Consider the following 17,423-nt stretch of genomic DNA (forward strand, 5'->3'; position numbering starts at 1 on the left):
TTCAGCTTTTCCCTCATGTGGAGGGGGTCGCAAACAGTTAATGTCAAAAAAAAATGCCACGTTCTTTGCATCTGTTTGTTCGTCTGTGGTTGGATTCTGTTAATGTTGCATTTTGATGTGATTCTTTAGGACATTTTCCTGCTCTTTTGTGAACTACTGAACAATTTCTGCATGATGAAGTGTTTCACAGCATCCATGACGACAGGGTGTTAACACATGTTTTCTGGTGCATGAAGCCACCAAACGTGGACTGGAATTATTTGATTCTTTTGAATCTTTAACTGCCTTCTATGATGTGTGTGTGTGTGTTTGTATGTGCATAAAATATGCTAACTCCTTTCAAGGACCTTCATAGCATTCGTGAAAGTCTTGACATGAAGCATAATTCACCCACTTTCATCTCAGGATTGTCATATTCACCTTAGTACATATCTGAATTGTATTTATGAATAGGTGTAAGTATCTTTGCAATTGAAGAAAAACACCTGGAATGTTTTCCCTCAACAGCTGCTTATCAAAGTGCATAATTGCTCTTCGTAGTATTAAAGTATTTCATTCAAATTTTTCGCTGGAAAACTTTCAGAAATGCTTGAAAGTACACATATCCTAATATATTCCTCTGCCAATGACAATGAAACTGTGAAGTTCAATCTTGAGAAAAAATTCAATATGGTAGTATAATATAGTAGTCTTTGTTGGAAGACCACTATTATCTTATTTTTGGACTAAGATAAACATGTCTAGTTTTGATATAATCACATGTCCTGTTTCAGAGACTGCATGAAAATGCTTTTCTCTGAACAGTTTCATGAACCACTGGCAATGAAGTTGTATACTTATGTTTTATTTCTTTAATTGTATTGACTTGCTGATTTCATATTTATCTTTAACATAGTGCCATATTTCATGCATTGCATATGGCAATACTTGATTTGATTTGTAGTTTTAGTATTTTTTGCTGTTATCCTGTAGACAGCATGTCATACATATGCATATATTATTTTGCATTAATAGAATTTATGCTTAAAATTTTACTTTTTTTATGTAAACATATATTGTTATTATTTTTGTGGAAGTTGAAAGACTCACTAATGTTTTGTCCTCCATCTGATTGCTCTTTAACACCTTATTGATGCTTGACATTCGCATGTAACTTTTTGCTTGTTAAAGCTATGCTCTAATCACTAAATATATTTTTTCAGACCCTTCACAACAGTGAATCCATGGCCTCAATCACCTTTCGTTCCATTGTTGGATTCATACAGGAGGACAACTTGCAAGGATTACAAAATTTTTTGGAGAACAAGAGAGTACTTGTTGATGATCGAGATGAGGTAATTTGAATGGTATTTTATGTTAATTATGTGTGGGTCTTTACTTACATTATCCTTTCAATAATGCAGAGAAATAATATTGCCATTCATGCATAGTTATCAGACATGAGTAACCAATGTTGTTGTTTTCTTGAATGATAAACTATGGGATGCTTTCTGGGAAAGAGTCAGTAAACAATAATGACAGTAGCCAGGTTGAGATTCAATTGAGACTAGAATATTAATAAGTGTGGGCACTTCAAAGTTTCATCTGGATTCTTGTCAATTTTATGCTAGTGCCAGTATGCGGGTTAAATTTTACTTTGCTTCTAGGGGGGAAAAAAAACTATTTTTCCACAACCTGGGAGAATGTGTAGAATTAGACTTATGATTTCTGATAAGCAAACTTCATTAGGTGAAATAATTTACGTAAAATCTATCATTGATTAGCTTCCTCAAGATGTATGAAAGGCACCTTCCCCTTTTAGTCTTCCTCAGGATCTTCTGTTTCTTTCAAGTTATGCTTGAAAGAAATTTAAGACATACTGCTGATATTGTCGATCCATGTTTTCTGAAGACATGCTAATTAGGGCAATTGAAGGATGACTTAAAGGAAATAAATTGGGTTCAAATCAATCAAAGCATTTTTTAAGATTTCTGATGGTGGTTGATAGGTGGAACAACTTTTTGGATATCGGTGCTATTAAATGATAGTTTCTCATTAAAAATTTTTCAATTTCATATGCTTTTTGAATTCCTGTTGTGAGTCCACCTATAATTATGAATGAATTTGAGCCATGGTGATGCAAACTGCTACGTACATTGTGCTACTAATGTTACTCTTGGTTTTTCCAGAATGGCACTACTCCTCTTATGGTGGCTGCCACTAAAGGAAAGCTGACATTTGTGAGAGAGCTCCTGAACCATGGAGCTGAAGCCAATGCAGAAGATGGGGTGAGTGCCTAATGCTAAACACTCTTCAGTACCTCAGTCTTTATAATTTTTACCGGAAAGCTATTCATTTCTTTCAATTTCCATAACTATGTACCTGATATAAATTACTGAACATTTGTATGATGGAGATGTCCTCATGTGGGGGTCATTCAGCTGTTTTTTTTTGAGCAATCATATGAAGTACAAAGGTTAAGTTCATCCAAATATTCATCTGTAGTGTTGCCCTGATTTTTTTATATGATGGGATTTTTTCATTCTCATGGGGTATTTATTTTATGAATATGAAGTTTTTTCTGGAAGAATAATTAATAGAACCTTGTATATGTTAGATTGGCAACCTTAAGTTTGGTCTTACCTTGTTAAAATGAACATTAAATCAATATACATGCATATAAAAATTAAAGGATAAGGAGTCTGCTAGGAAGTATCTGTTAGTCTTTTTTTTTAAGAGTAGATAACTTCAAACAGACTAATTCCATCATAATATTGAGTATTACTATATGATTGGAGATGCTTTACATCTGGTGTCACTGGGGAAAAATTTCCAATAGCCATCAAACTAGAATAAACTACTCCATAAATTTTCATTCAATATTCCACAGTAAATCAACCTAGTTTGTTTGATAAGTTAGTGTAGTGCTCAACTCACCCTAAGGCCTTTATGGTATGTGAAATGCACGCATTATTAGGGAGGCCAGCTCCTTTCCCCTGTGCCACCTTTGGTATCCCAGGAACGTCTGGTACTGAGAAAGTCACACAGGTTGGGTGCTGCTGAGGCAGCCCAGAGGTATCACCTGGAGTCGGACCTGGCCTCTCAAGTCAATTGCTCAGTGACTACCATGCCCCTTTTTACAGAATTCAGTGGGAAAATTTACATATTTGTTTATTCTATGTTACCAATTTTAATTTCCTTAGTCAACTTCATAATGTTAATCACGTAAATAACCTTAGGAATTTGTGTAGGTTCAACATTGACTATAACTCTTTCCTTGAGCATTCTTTCAACAGATCTTATGTTACCAGTTCACAGTATTGCCTGAAAATACATAACCAATTTATTTCTCCAAAAATAAAGGACAACTGGTCAGCACTCCTATGTGCTGCTAAAGAAGGTCACACAGATATTGTTTCTATGCTGTTGGATCAAGGAGCTACTTTGGAGCATAGAGATATGGTAAGCCTTGGATCATGAATTATTAAATCGTAGTACTCTTGATCAATCTCCTCTATACAGTCATTTAAAATTGTTGTTCTTCAATGATTAAGATTACTTGTAATTCAGTAATTAAGAGTTATTGTTTCATCACTGAAATTCCTATGCCCTGAGAAACGTGTTCCAAGAACTTAAGTTCCTCATGTTGTGCCCTGACAAACTTTTTTCCATTTCCATATTGCACACTTTCTTTGAATTGAGTTTTAAAGGAGTTAAAACACTTCTGTCCTTGAGTGCCTTATCTTTTGCATGTTTTATGCATCGCAATTAAGTTGTACAGCAATGTTCTCTAATGACTTGGCCACCTTTAGGCCATTGGTTGAAAAAGAGGATGTTCAGTAAATAATTTAATGTTTCAGGGTGGTTGGACAGCACTTATGTGGGCCTGCTATAAGGGGAGGACAGAGACAGCACATCTATTGCTGGAGAAGGGAGCTGATGTGGCCGCACATGGCAATTATCACATTCCATCTCTCCTGTGGGCAGCTGGCCGAGGACACACACAAATCGTTAATGATCTCTTGGCTCATGGTGCAAAACCCAACATTGCAGACAAGGTAATTTTTCTGGAGTTATTCATGTAGTATTATTCACCATCCTCTACAAGTTTTACAACTCTGTATGTGTGTGTATGTATGAATGTATGTATAAATATATATGTGTGTGGATAGAAAATTTAAGCTTTCGGCTTTCTCTGAGGCCTTCTTCAGGTCAGACTGTAAGGTTTTGGGCAGAGCAAGTGCAAGGGCTGGGGAATGGGAGGTGCAGGGTATGCTGGGAAGGATCTAGTGGTAATAGTTGACCCCAGGAATTTCAAAAGATCGGAAAGCTAATATGTGTGAAAGTTAGCAAGTTCTCACATCTATATTGGTAGTTGAATCAGGTAGAGATTCTAGGATGGTTTGGGAGAAACACTGGTCAAAGGAAAGGTTGTGGGAATTTGTGTTTGAAGGGATAGGAGGAGATGAGAGTGAGGCAGAATTAAAGGAGTAACAGTTCATGCGGATGGACATGGGAGTAATGCATTCGCCTATGTAAAATGAAGAGAATTGATTGCATGTCAAAAGATAAATAAAGTTTTTGGAGAGGCAATTAACATGGTAACAAGTTGGGCAGGCAATGAGTGGATGTGGGGAAAGGGGAGCAGCCTGACAAGTGGACCTGTTTTACTTTGGGGGCGGTTCCAAGTAGGGGAAAGATGAGGAAATTTGTAAGGGGGAGCAAAAAGTTGGTGGATCTCAGAATGTTTCTGAAATTGGCAGGTCATCTGTATGTAAGAGAGGGGCATTAGGGTAGATGAGGTAGCATCATTATTGTGTAAAATAGGAAATAGTTCCTTAAGAAGTTTTCAGTCTGTGGAATCCTGAGGAATAGGTGGTGCAAAGGTTGATTCATGCATGAGATATGGGGTTGTTTTTCTGTGGTTTGTTAAGTCTGGTGGAGTGGTTGACATGTGCTCTTGCTGTATCTTTGATTTTCCATGCCATGAATATTTGGTTCCTAGTTATTGGCGACCAATAAAAAATTTTCAAGCCTTCACTCTCCTCCATTCCCCTCTACTGCATCCTCCCAGATATTTTTGGTGATGATTAGGATCTCTCTCAATATTATATAACCGATGACTTGAGCTTATCTTTAAAGTTAGATATACAAAGCTCTGTTTACTCTTTTTTTTATTGAAACTAACATCTTGTCTGCGGGTGGTTAAATTTTAATCTTTGCACTTAGTTGATTTAGCAGCATTAGGTGTTAAATGCTGTTTTGATAATACTTCATAACTAAAAGTAAGGGTAAATCTCAGTGAGAAGACTATTATTTATAATCAGATAGTATTATAAATAATATATGTATGTAAAATCAATCATAATTACCAGTCTATAGATGAATTTCCATCATAGACTAAGCTCAGAGATGGGATTTTTCTACTATTGCTGTGCACTTTCCACAGTTTGTTAATTATGTATAGATGATGCAATATAAATTATTTTAGCAATGAGAATCCTGTTATTTTCATTAGTATTTGGTAACATTTTTTATATCCTTCTTCCAAAGAGAGTGTAGCTAAAGGGAATAATTTTATGAGGCTAGTGTGACTTTATAATTCCATGGCAAGCCATTTCATCAATTTTCAAGGTGTCATTTTTAAACTAGCAAGTACAGAGTCAAGTTTTTCAATATTGTTAATACATGATGTTGATGTCTTCATTACTTCTTCAATTTATTACCCACTGCATCAACTCCCTACAATGATGTGAGATATAATACAACTAATTCAGTGATGTTATTTATGTTAGTATTGGGGTGCCTAGTGCTGAGAACGATATTTTTTGTGCCACCTGACCTTAAAGTTTGATAAAAATATTGGACTTTTAATTTTGTATCAGTAACACCATTTCCATTCTGCTTTGGATGATGTCATCTTTTAAATTTTTATACCTCTCCTTACCATGAAAATGTCCACTAACAATCGGTAAAGCTAATTTGTAATATACCTTATTGTGGATCAGGTATTTATGTTCCAAAATGTTCATATTTAGTTCAGAAAGGTATTTTGATTTATGTAAAGTATTAATTTTAAGCATTAAAATTGCAGCAATAGTAAATGGAAATTAGTTATAACACTGATACCAGTAACTTTAGTATTAAGCCTGTTCAGAGCTCATTGATTCCTACCAAAGAAGTACTGAGGTTCAAGAGTGCTCTTTGTAATGCTAATATTTTTTTATCATTTCTCTCTAATGTAGACTACCAGCTTTTAATAAATTTGGTCTTATGTTGCTTAAATTACAGTATGGCACATCTGCCCTTGTTTGGGCTTGTCGCAAAGGCCACCTAGAAATAGTGGAAGCCCTTCTCAGAGCTGGGGCAAATGTGGATGCAGCTGGCATGGTTAGTTATCCATATTCGTATAATTTTTCATCAATGATTGGTCATTTTATGTCAGGGATGTGTAAACTTCATTTAACTATCCTTTAATCAATAGATAATTTATTATTTACATGAAACAATCCAATTGTGTATGCTATCTTTCCAGCAATTATTTTTTGGTAATACATGTATGTATATATTGATATATCTCATCCTTGTCATTAAATGAGAATGTATTGGAATAGAATATGAATCCTAATTTTCTTTTAAATTAACTCTAGGAAAAAGGTTTTTGTCTTGAAAGACAAATTGGTGCCGAGGAATCAGTTGAAATATTTTTGTTGAAAAAGTGAAAAGTTTCCATGCTCTATCGATAATCTTTATTAAATGAGAAGTAGTCATCATAGGTTTTTTCAGAAAAAATAAATGCACTCATTTTGAAATTCCAAGGCAATAGGATTGAAATTCCAGCAAAGCATAATGATTACTCGATTACTACTATTAGCCTAAATGTCTCTTTTCTGATGTTTTCTGAGGCAGTAAATTTGCTATCCCAAATTTTTACTTAGGGAAATATCCTGTTGTTCCTACTTTTTGAAACAATTTTACTCTTAAAATATGCCTGAATTCTTGTATTATCCCGGAGGCATCCCTACCACACATCTGAAATTCAGTAAAAGATATGTTACATCAATGGTGACTGTTGTGGTATAGGAAAGAATAAAATTAGCCATTAACCATACCTTTATTTATAATATCTTAAGTTGAATGCTCAGGTATTTTATCCTTTATTTTTATCCTTTGTTACATGATTACTTTTTAAATGTGTGGATGGAGTATTTTTTAAATGTATCATTGGCTTTTTCAGTATTCATGGACTCCATTGTTAGTGGCCACAATTGGTGGATATTCGGATGTAGTTCATAGGCTGTTGGAACATAGACCAAATACAAATGCTGTTGATACTGATGGTTGCACAGCACTGACCCATGCTTGCAAGGATGGACACATGCCCATAGTCATCGCTCTACTAAATGCTGGTGCTTACATCAACATACAAGTAAGGCCTGATGCAATTTTATTAATGCATATTTTGTGTATTTTGTGAACATTTTAGTCATTTCAAAATCATTAAATTACCATCTCCGTTATCATAAATATTCCAGATCAAATCCATCCAATGTATGTAAATGAATTGTTATGTAATAAAAACTTAATGAGTGTCGGGACAACTAAAAAAAGTGTAATTAGGTAAAAAGTAATCACACAAATGTGAAATATGAATAATTACCTTAAGCATGTGATTGTAAGAAATAAAGTACATGAATAAGGTTATGATAAAATTAATATTTTAATGGAAGTCATGACTTACACATGCAGTTTGTTTTTTATAGAGTCAAAATTAGATGGTGTTTGTCCATTTGTTGAAGATATTGAATTTGAGGTTAATTTTGATATAGGTTAAGTACAAATATATTGACTGGTGGTCTGTTGGTGGGATTAGTTCTAAGTTCATTGAGGTTATCCAGTACATTGAGTTTTACATTGTCATAGAAATTGTCATAGTGATATATTTGTTATTTTATGAGATGTACTTATTTTTACATGCCTATTCAGAGGTGTTGGAATGAACTAAACTGACAATTGTTCAAAATTAATATTCTATTTCTTGTAGTTAACTCTTTATGACTAATATTGCTACCATAAAGATTAAGTTGGGTCATTTGTGCCATTAGGGCTAGGTGGGTAATTTGGTGGCTATCAGGATGTTCAGGGAATGGAGGAAGGGTGAAGAGAGACCCGAAATCAGCATTAGTCTTCTCATAATGATAAGTGCAAAGGGATCCATATTTTAATGTCTCGAGTGATGGATGTGATATTCCATTTCCAAGTGTTCTCAGATAAAGTGTTCTGCAGGGCAAACTAATGAACGTCGCTTACCTCCCCTTCTACCAAATAATTAGTGCACAGGGCCTAATTTTACATCTTCCGGCACTAAATCATGATTTCTTATGAACATTTTGGCAATGTTTTCTGAATAGCTTTTTCAGCTAATTCGGGTGCTGACTCATTATTTTTTTCTGAAGGAAATGAAAATAAGATTGCTCTGGCATCAGAAGAGGAAGAAGAGTATGTCTTAAAGGTGTTTTGGGAGACTCATCATGGTGCATTATTATGCTTATATATGATAGGATGGGATGGATGTTGCCTAGTTGAAGTCAATGAATAATCCTTCCTTCATGTAACCAGATTTTGGACATGTAATCAGTGCACTGGTGTAAATGAATTTTCATATTTTATTTCTGATTTTCGGTTTTATTAGGACAGAGCTGGTGATACAAATCTCATTCATGCTGTTAAGGGAGGTCACAGGGGGGTAGTGGAATCCCTTCTAAAGAAGTACGCAGATGTAGACATTCCTGGAAAGGTGAGAGTACATGTTATTTGAATATTGACTAATTTTTAGCTATTATAGCCAGGGAATCCATGTCCTATTATCTCATTCATTAATGGTGCCCCCATGGACGAAAACAAAGGTGAATTCTGTGTCTTTCTGTTGTCATTGTTTTCTTTTTCAACTGGGTAAAATATGACCTTGATTATATCCAGTACTTGAGAAACCTGTATGGACAATTAAAATATGTAAATTGGACTTATTTTCATGGTGGTAACCAGCTTTTATCACTATTAGATATAAATATGTATTACTAATGGTTCAGTCCTATTAAGAATATAAACTTTGTAATTTATTATTAAATGTGACTTTTAATTAAAATCAAACATTACTGGTATGTGAATTACTTATTTTAGCCCATTAAACCTAATATTTTTTTTATTAAGGACCATAAAACAGCAGCATACTGGGCTGTGGAAAAAAATAATGCACCTATGCTTAGGATCCTTCTAACAGCAAATCCAGACCTTGAGATAGCCACAAAGGTAAAAGAAACTCTATTATTCTATGTAATTGTTTTGTCACTTTATCTATACCATGATCTGAATTATATTAAACTTAAAGTAATTTGTAATATTTTTATTTCTCAAATACTGTCAGTTGTGTTTATCACAGAATTTTGACCTAATTAGCCTGCTTAACACCGCTTTGACTGAGGCAGGAAAAGTGGGAATATCAAATGTTTAGAATGTTTATTTCATTAATAATACAGAAAAATCAATGTTCAACTAATCTATTTCTGGTGATTAGGCAGTGAACAATAACCAGATTTTATGTTTATTAAAATATTCTTTTTTTTGAAGGATGGTGACACAGCATTGTTAAGAGCTGTCCGTGTTAGAAGCATTGAGCTAGTGCAACTGCTTTTGGACAAGAAGGCAAAAGTAACTGCGGCTGATAAGAAGGGTGACACTGCACTACATATAGCCATGCGAGCACGTTCTAAGGTACGTACTAAACATGGTGCTTTATGATGTATGTACCTTGTTATTAGTGACACTGGAATGAAGAGCTTTTTTGACCCTTGACATTTTGTGGAAATCTTAAAAGTTTTAATGCTATATTGATAAAATCAAAAACAATTGGCTCAGTTAAATTTTCAAGTAAATTTGATCTGTAATTTTTCTCTTTATACCATGATTTGGCCAGCAATAAAATTGGGACTATTGGTTGTGATTATTTGTATTTCAACCAGCTTAATTGTAATTGAATAAAACATTTGAGCCCCCGATTACTGATCACATTTGATGCTCATTTTACTTGTGAGGATGATTCCTTGAAATCCCAAGGTGGGATTTTGTGGAGCCATCACTGCCTCCTCCATGATCTTATTTTTGAGTTATTTTACTCCAATTAATTCAATTTTATTGCTTCAAAGGCTAGGGTGAGATGTTCATGCTTGGGGGAAATTGGCTTTTAAAATAATTAGAATAGCATTAGTTTTTCACCGATGAAATGAATGTGTCAAGTTAAAAAGTGGTAAGATAATGTTGCTACTTGCTAACTTAAAATTCACCATAAGAGTTTAAAATTTCAATCTGCTTTTAACTTTAATAGCACAAGTTTCATTATTTCACTGGTTTCCCTGTTTCTAGTCATTGTATTTTCTGGTATTTGTAAATGTCATGTTGCTTTCTCATTTATGGGTTTTCTAGATGCTTTAGTCAGAAATTTCTATGCAAAATATCGAAAGCCAATTTAGCTATAAAATAAAAGAATGAAGTTACTTACTGGGTGTGAAATTGCTATTGTTTAACCTTTGTAAAGAGCCCTATTAGAGTTTGGCTCTATGAATCATATACCAATATTGGATAAGATTTCTTTTGAATATTTTTCCTAATGAAAACCTTAATTTTAGGGCATAGTTGAGGTGCTTTTACGCAATCCAAAGAATAGCCAGCTTCTATACAGACCAAACAGAGCCTCTGAAACACCGTACAATATTGATATGAGTCATCAGAAAACCATCTTGAGCCAGATATATGGTGCACGTAAGTTCGGTCTCATGTTGAATTTTTTATGCTTCAAGAAAAGAGTAATGTGTTCAAAGAATTAAAATGCATTTTTTTTATGCTTGTTCAAGGCTTGCTCTCATGAAAAAGATCATGCCGTGCAATGAATTATCATGATTTTAGTCGTATCATATAAAATACCTTCACAAAAATAGCAACTAGAGTTGCTATGATTTAAATTTGGTGGTAGCATTCTCGTTAATGATACCGATCGATCATATTCATAATGCATAAAGAGATTGCAATTATTATTAAAATATTTTATTGTGGTAAAGCACAATTTCAAACTCAGCAACTATAACTCCTAAGAATTTTATATTGATTTCACCTCCTGAATGTATTTATATTGATGATATGTATGTTTTCATTAATTTTTGGTGAAATGCAGTTTTAATGTTTATGGCAACTTTAACGTTCAGAAAAGTAATAACCACTAAATATTTCAGTCACCTGTGTATGAGTTTTGCAGTTGGTCAATGAAAGGAAGTAATTTTTTCATGCACATAGCCAGTACATTGATATTAGTAATAATAAATTGGACCTCATGTTAATAAGAATGAGTGTTTATGGATTATGATTGCATTAGTATCCAAATCCATTTCATTCCTTTGTTTTTTTATTATATACTCTATTTTTTAGGATTCTGGAAGCAGTATTACATGTTGTAATTGAATTATTTTGATTTGATACAGGTCGCTTGAACACGAGTGAGGATTCTGAAGCAATGCTTGGCTATGATCTGTATAGTAGTGCATTAGCAGACATTTTGAGTGAGCCATCACTCTCTTTACCAATCACAGTAGGATTATATGCAAGGTGGGGAAGTGGGAAGTCATTCCTATTGAGCAAACTTAGAGGTATGCATTCAAAACTACTTGGACTAAATATAGTAATAGTCCTTATCATTTAAAGATGGACAATACATATATGTAACTTCATACTTTTTTTACAGATAGGTTGATGTCTTTTAAAAAAAATACTACCTATAAAGAAGAATGTCCATTGGAAATTTTTGAAATGTCACGTTAAGATGCTTGGTTTGGTTAATGAGTCATACTGTTCGGAACATTCATCATGATAAAATGATTGTGCATGATACATATCAGCCAATTCTTTCTTATTTTTCAATTACATGGGCTCATTTTACGTTGGAATCATTCCTACTTCATTATTTAACTTATCTCCTTATAATCTTATGTTTTAATATATGAGTTCATGCTTTTTCAAGCTCTGGTGATTATTCTGTACTATGTAAAAGTGAGTACATATTGCCATAAGGGAGTAGGAGCTGCCAAATCCCATGACTAACTTGTTGTCACCAGCCTTGTGAGTGTTTGAACATAAGCTTTGAATTGGTTTTAAGCCAATGGGTAATTATTTTGTGTACTCAGTCCAGCCGATTTCCTGGAAAGTAGTATAGTAAAGATTTGACCATAAATCATCACGGAGTTCAAAGAAACTCTGCCGTGATGTATGATTTGTGAAGAACTCTGCATACTAATCTTCAAGGTGTATGTAAAAATGGTAGAAATCTTATAAATTAAGCTTTCTGTCATTTGGGTTTGTTTTTATTAACAGCTTAGAAACAAATGCACATATTCCCAATTTCTAAGATTTTTTGATCCTACCATTAAAATTATGGCTGCCATTATTCATCTGCTTATTTCCTCTCTTCAAGTTATTATTTATTAAGGTGACTGACAGCTACCTCAATTCCATTTCAGAGGAAATGAATAACTTCGCCAGGCAATGGGTAGATCCAGTCTTTCAGTTCTCTTCCATGCTATTTTTGGCTGTCTGCAACATTGCCATGATTGGGGGTGCTATCACTGGTTTAGCATCCCGTTCTTGGATTGCGGGTGTGTCCACTGGAGGAGGCATTGTTGCTATCACATATGGATTGTTGTTGGTTGTTTGGTATGGAAGTCAAAGGTAGGTTTTCATTAACATTTAAACCCTAGCATTTGTTTGTTCATTTCCAAAACAGTAGCTTTGGGCGAATATATGATGTTTTATTGAGATTTATGCAGAATGAAGTGTGATAACATTATAAATGTTCAAATTTTTATCGCTGTGCCTATATTTGGATCATATTATGTATCCTTTGATTATCATTATTTTTATATTTTAATTTATTGTAACCAAATATCCTTTATTCTTATTGTGACTTTGAAAATTTGCTTTTTGTGGTGGATTTTGTTACTTGAGATTCATTTCATTCCTTAAGTTTAGTGGCTAAATTTTATTGGAAATTATATTTGTCATAGACTTAAATTTTGAAATTAAATGATAAACTTATGGATATCATGCTTTTTAAATATTTTTTATCATATTTATTGCCTTAAATTTCGTAGTATTGTGTTACTTGAGGCAATCATGGATTCAATGGATTTAATGTAATTCAATGGATTTATAATGCATCAATGGATTTATGCAATATAATTTGAATTTTGTATTTCATTCATGTTTTTAAAAATATTTTGCGATAATTTATTTCCTATTTAATGTGTCATTCATTTTCTGTTTATATTGCAGATATGATTGGTATTGGCCTTACAACTTAAATTCCTCACTAACTCGTAAACTTAACAGTCTAAAACTGGTATTACAAGTTATGTTTTGCCATCCTCCAGGTGATAGTTGGTTTGAAAGTCTTCAAGCTCAGCCAATTAGGTTAGTATGAAGTTTTCTACAAGGTATATTATAATTACCCATAAAATGGGCATATTTGCATTAAACATTTGTTAAATTGAAACAATCATGGATTTATGTCATGTCACAAAATATGGCATATTGTAATTTTTTTGAGTAAACCTTTTATTATTCATCTTCTTTGATTGCATAATCATCTTTATTTAAAATTAAATGGTTACACTCTGTGATATATATATCATCAAAGTATTAAAAGTAGAATGTGTAGTGTATATAGTATGTACATATACCTTTTTACTTAAATTTTGAATGAAGAATTGATTGGTAGCCATTGTAATTTGGTTTTGAATGCTGTAGTATTAGTGGTACAAGCAAAATCAGATTGCCTGCTAAGTATTTTGATGCCCAAGTATTTCACAGAGGCTTGGATCTTATTCAAGTTAGAATATTACTTATTAAACTTCTTAAAAATTCTCTTTCAAGTTTCATAATTTGATACATTGGATCTTTTCAAGATATTGTTTTCATTTTCTTATCCTAAAAGATAAAAATAAATATGTGCATAAATTTTTCCTGAGGACTTTTTTTTATTTTTGAGAAAACCCAACCAGTTTCAATGGTCTTGCATCACTTAACTCATGAAAATTATTTCAAAGACTGAAACTAGTGGATCCTGCTTAATAAAAACTAGTGTGGAAAATTATAAAGTGTGTTTAATGCTTACAAGAAATTGGATGTGAAATTATTTTTCTCAAGTGAATATTTATTTTCCTTTATGTATTTAAATACAATATACTAAAAAAAGCTATAATTTGAGTGTCTATCTTATTTAATTGCACTTGTACAGTTAATTATTGTGTATTTTTTGTTTAACAAGAGTTATGAACATATTTTGACAGGTTTTATTTCTCTGAAAATACTCGAGTAAGCAACACCACTGGGGGAGAGAGTTCAGTTGTTCAAATGGTGGCCTCACTTTATGATGCTATTGAAGCAGATTACGGGGCAATTCCAACGCGGTTATATCGTGCATTCAGACCAAGGCCCTGTGAGTATTTATTTACCCTGCCCTTAATTTTGAAGGCTAATAATTGGAATTTAATTTATGAGTGACTTATATATTTCTAATTTCATTTCAACATTTAATGGTGCTTTAATCATCATAATTTACTAGGCAATTGGATTTGAAGTTTCAAAGCAAGAATTCTAAATGTTTTATTTTCCATGTACTAGAAAGTACAAATTGTCATAATTTCAAGCAACAAAGAAATTGGATAGGAATACCTTAATTTATGGACTAGAGTTTGAAATATGATGGCATATGCATTTATTTGGCATTATAGCATGGCATGATGCACAACTTTTTCCAAAATGTATCTAGTATTTAAGTTTTAGAATTTCTCTCATCAATATATACATTCTCCAGCGCTATAATTTTGTTGTCATTTAAGAATCATGATAAAAAGTCTGATCTATTTTTCACCTAATACTTGCATAGAATTATGTTTTGCCATGAAATTTCTTTGTGGTGGTGATAAGTATACATGATTCTCATAAATCAACCACTGTATGCTCTTAAAGTTGACGTTCGTAAAAAAAACAGTATAGAATTTAAAGATGTTGATATTACTACAATATCTTTATCTGAAAGTGCATTTATTTATGTCATTTTTAAATACTTTAAAAATATCCATGAAGTCCAGTGGTACCTAATTATCTTATTAATTAGCTAAAAAGTATAAATATCTTAACAGTACAGATTCAGTATTTCTTTACTAATGCATGAAATTTATATTTGTTCAAAGAAACATGTTTTGAAATTTACTTAGCATGACTTAGAGGTTTTTTGGGTATTCAAATTATTTTTAGAATCCTGGTCAGTAAAACATGCCTATTATTGCCTAATTATCTTCCTGCTACTTTAATTTTTATCATGGTCTAAGTTCAGAGCTTTTTTTTAGTGGAATAATACTGGCTCAAACCTTTAATGTATGTGACTGTACCTTATAAGTGCTATTCTGCTGCTCATTGTTAAATCATGCCAAGATATGTTTTTGTCATAGCCAGAAACATAATGTTCTCTAAAAATTAACTCTTGTGTGTTCATTTCTTATGGCTGAACAGGTCTTACGACCTTTGGAAAGGGTGAGGAATAACATAGGTGCTATTTGTGTACTTGTGAAAAGCTTGCTCACATAAGTTTCAGTTATAAATGAAATGGAAATCCTGAATAAAAAAATTGCATGCATGTCCCTCAATGTGAAATTTCTGTGTTCAGTTACATGAAATACTAATAGTTGTAAATAAATCATTGGAAAAACCTCATCTAAGTAATCCCAGCCAAAACAAGATATATATACCATACCATAAAAAAAGTGATGTACCATTTATTTCATATAAGATATTTGAGGAAAAAATAGGTGCATCGGTGTTATAAATGTGTATGTAAGTAAATTAAAACCAAGTTTTGCAATTGAAAGAATTTTTGGAAGGAAAAGGATTTTAAGAGTTTATTGAACTCGAGAGAAATGTGGAAGTTTTGAAATTTAACTTTTTCTCAGCAATTCTCCCAGTGATTTTACCGCAGTTAACATTAGACATAGTAATAGCATCCAGTCGGTATAGTTTAATTAGATTTGCATGATGGAATTCATCAAATATGCACCACTTTAAAAGTACATGCCGTTCATAGTCACTCATATGTCTTTGAGTAAATCAAGAAATTTCTCTTGTTTATTTAGGTTGAAAACCACTCTTTCACTTTTTTTCAATCAACATTGTGGCTACTTTTTCTGGCTCAGTAATTTAGTGCACAGCTAGTGAAAAGCCTAGGAAGGATATTTTTATGCATAGGTTACAGAGAACACTTGCTGCAAAATTTTGTTTCATGGAATTGTAGTTTTAGTTTGCCTAAAAAAATGTTTCCAAGTGTACCATTTGGTTAGTATTGTAAGGGTTAAATATGCTTGAATATATATGAACTTACATGAAATAATTACTTATTATGTCCATCTAATAGTTATCAAGTTTCTGCATTTGGCAAGTATGAATTATTAAGAAATATTTGTCTTCACTTACTTGGCCATTATTGGTGGATATGTACTTGGATAACATAATCATATGTAGAACAAAATAATTTGACATGTAAGTGCATTAGAATCATACACGCTCACTGTAATCTCTGTGCAGTAAATTTAGAGTGCCACAGCTGTGATTTTATTCCACTGACATCATATTTCCTAACCGATTTCATTGGGGTTTTTTTCTCTCCCCCTCCATATGTCTGCAATGTCCAAAATTGGGTCTTAATATCTTTGACAGGTGTCAAAGGTCTTAGATGCCTTTTGAATGTTATAGGCATAAGAGAGGGTAGACAAAATACATATATTTAGGAAGTAAGGTGTCTTGTGACTCTACAGTTAAGTTATATGCAGTAAAACTCACATTATATATAATGGCAAACAACAGAATAATGCAGTAGCTATTCTCACCTATCACATTCCACCATACAGTTTTCCCTTTACCAAAGTAAAAAAAAATCAAGTAAAAAATGAAATGAAAGCATACATTTTTATTTTTCTTAAGGTTACTGATATGAGCGACTAACAGAATTGAAGAATGTCCTTTGAATAAAAATTCAAGGAATGGTAGCAGTAGAAATAAAAGTAATTAGTACAAGGCAAATGGTAAATAAATAAAGAGTCAAGGATATATGTATCACTTAATGAAGCTGATCTAAATGGTGTCTGCTGTGGTTTTTTCTGAAACCATTCAGTGATCACTTTCAGTACATACCAGCAAGTTATAATCGAATGACTCTAATTCAGCAATCACTTTCAAAAGTGCAGTTCACCAATTTTTTGCATTTCTCTCTGATCTTGAACACGTTGTGTCATTATCCCATTCTCTTCCAAAAATGAACTAATTTATTACTTAAAATGAATTAATTTATTTTG

At 32.8% G+C, this 17,423-nt stretch overlaps 1 protein-coding gene across 1 annotated transcript in view; it reads left to right on the plus strand.

Annotated features, from left to right (window-relative positions):
• The first annotated feature begins 226 nt into the window (after positions 1 to 226).
• The window catches only part of Arms (Ankyrin repeat-rich membrane spanning), a 53,996-nt gene continuing 36,799 nt past the window's right edge, over positions 227 to 17,423 (plus strand). The window contains exons 1-16 of the mRNA XM_071590679.1: positions 227 to 295; positions 1,203 to 1,334; positions 2,169 to 2,267; positions 3,343 to 3,441; positions 3,840 to 4,037; positions 6,271 to 6,369; positions 7,217 to 7,408; positions 8,672 to 8,776; positions 9,190 to 9,288; positions 9,607 to 9,750; positions 10,662 to 10,794; positions 11,508 to 11,672; positions 12,540 to 12,747; positions 13,351 to 13,488; positions 14,367 to 14,515; positions 15,592 to 15,612. Coding sequence (XP_071446780.1) covers positions 1,224 to 1,334; positions 2,169 to 2,267; positions 3,343 to 3,441; positions 3,840 to 4,037; positions 6,271 to 6,369; positions 7,217 to 7,408; positions 8,672 to 8,776; positions 9,190 to 9,288; positions 9,607 to 9,750; positions 10,662 to 10,794; positions 11,508 to 11,672; positions 12,540 to 12,747; positions 13,351 to 13,488; positions 14,367 to 14,515; positions 15,592 to 15,612 — 1,960 coding nt within the window. The 5' untranslated portion in view covers positions 227 to 295; positions 1,203 to 1,223. The remainder of the gene's footprint in view (positions 296 to 1,202; positions 1,335 to 2,168; positions 2,268 to 3,342; positions 3,442 to 3,839; positions 4,038 to 6,270; positions 6,370 to 7,216; positions 7,409 to 8,671; positions 8,777 to 9,189; positions 9,289 to 9,606; positions 9,751 to 10,661; positions 10,795 to 11,507; positions 11,673 to 12,539; positions 12,748 to 13,350; positions 13,489 to 14,366; positions 14,516 to 15,591; positions 15,613 to 17,423) is intronic.

Source organism: Hetaerina americana, unplaced genomic scaffold (assembly GCF_022747635.1).
Source record: "Hetaerina americana unplaced genomic scaffold, ioHetAmer1.1.p SCAF_4, whole genome shotgun sequence".
NCBI lineage: Eukaryota > Metazoa > Arthropoda > Insecta > Odonata > Calopterygidae > Hetaerina > Hetaerina americana.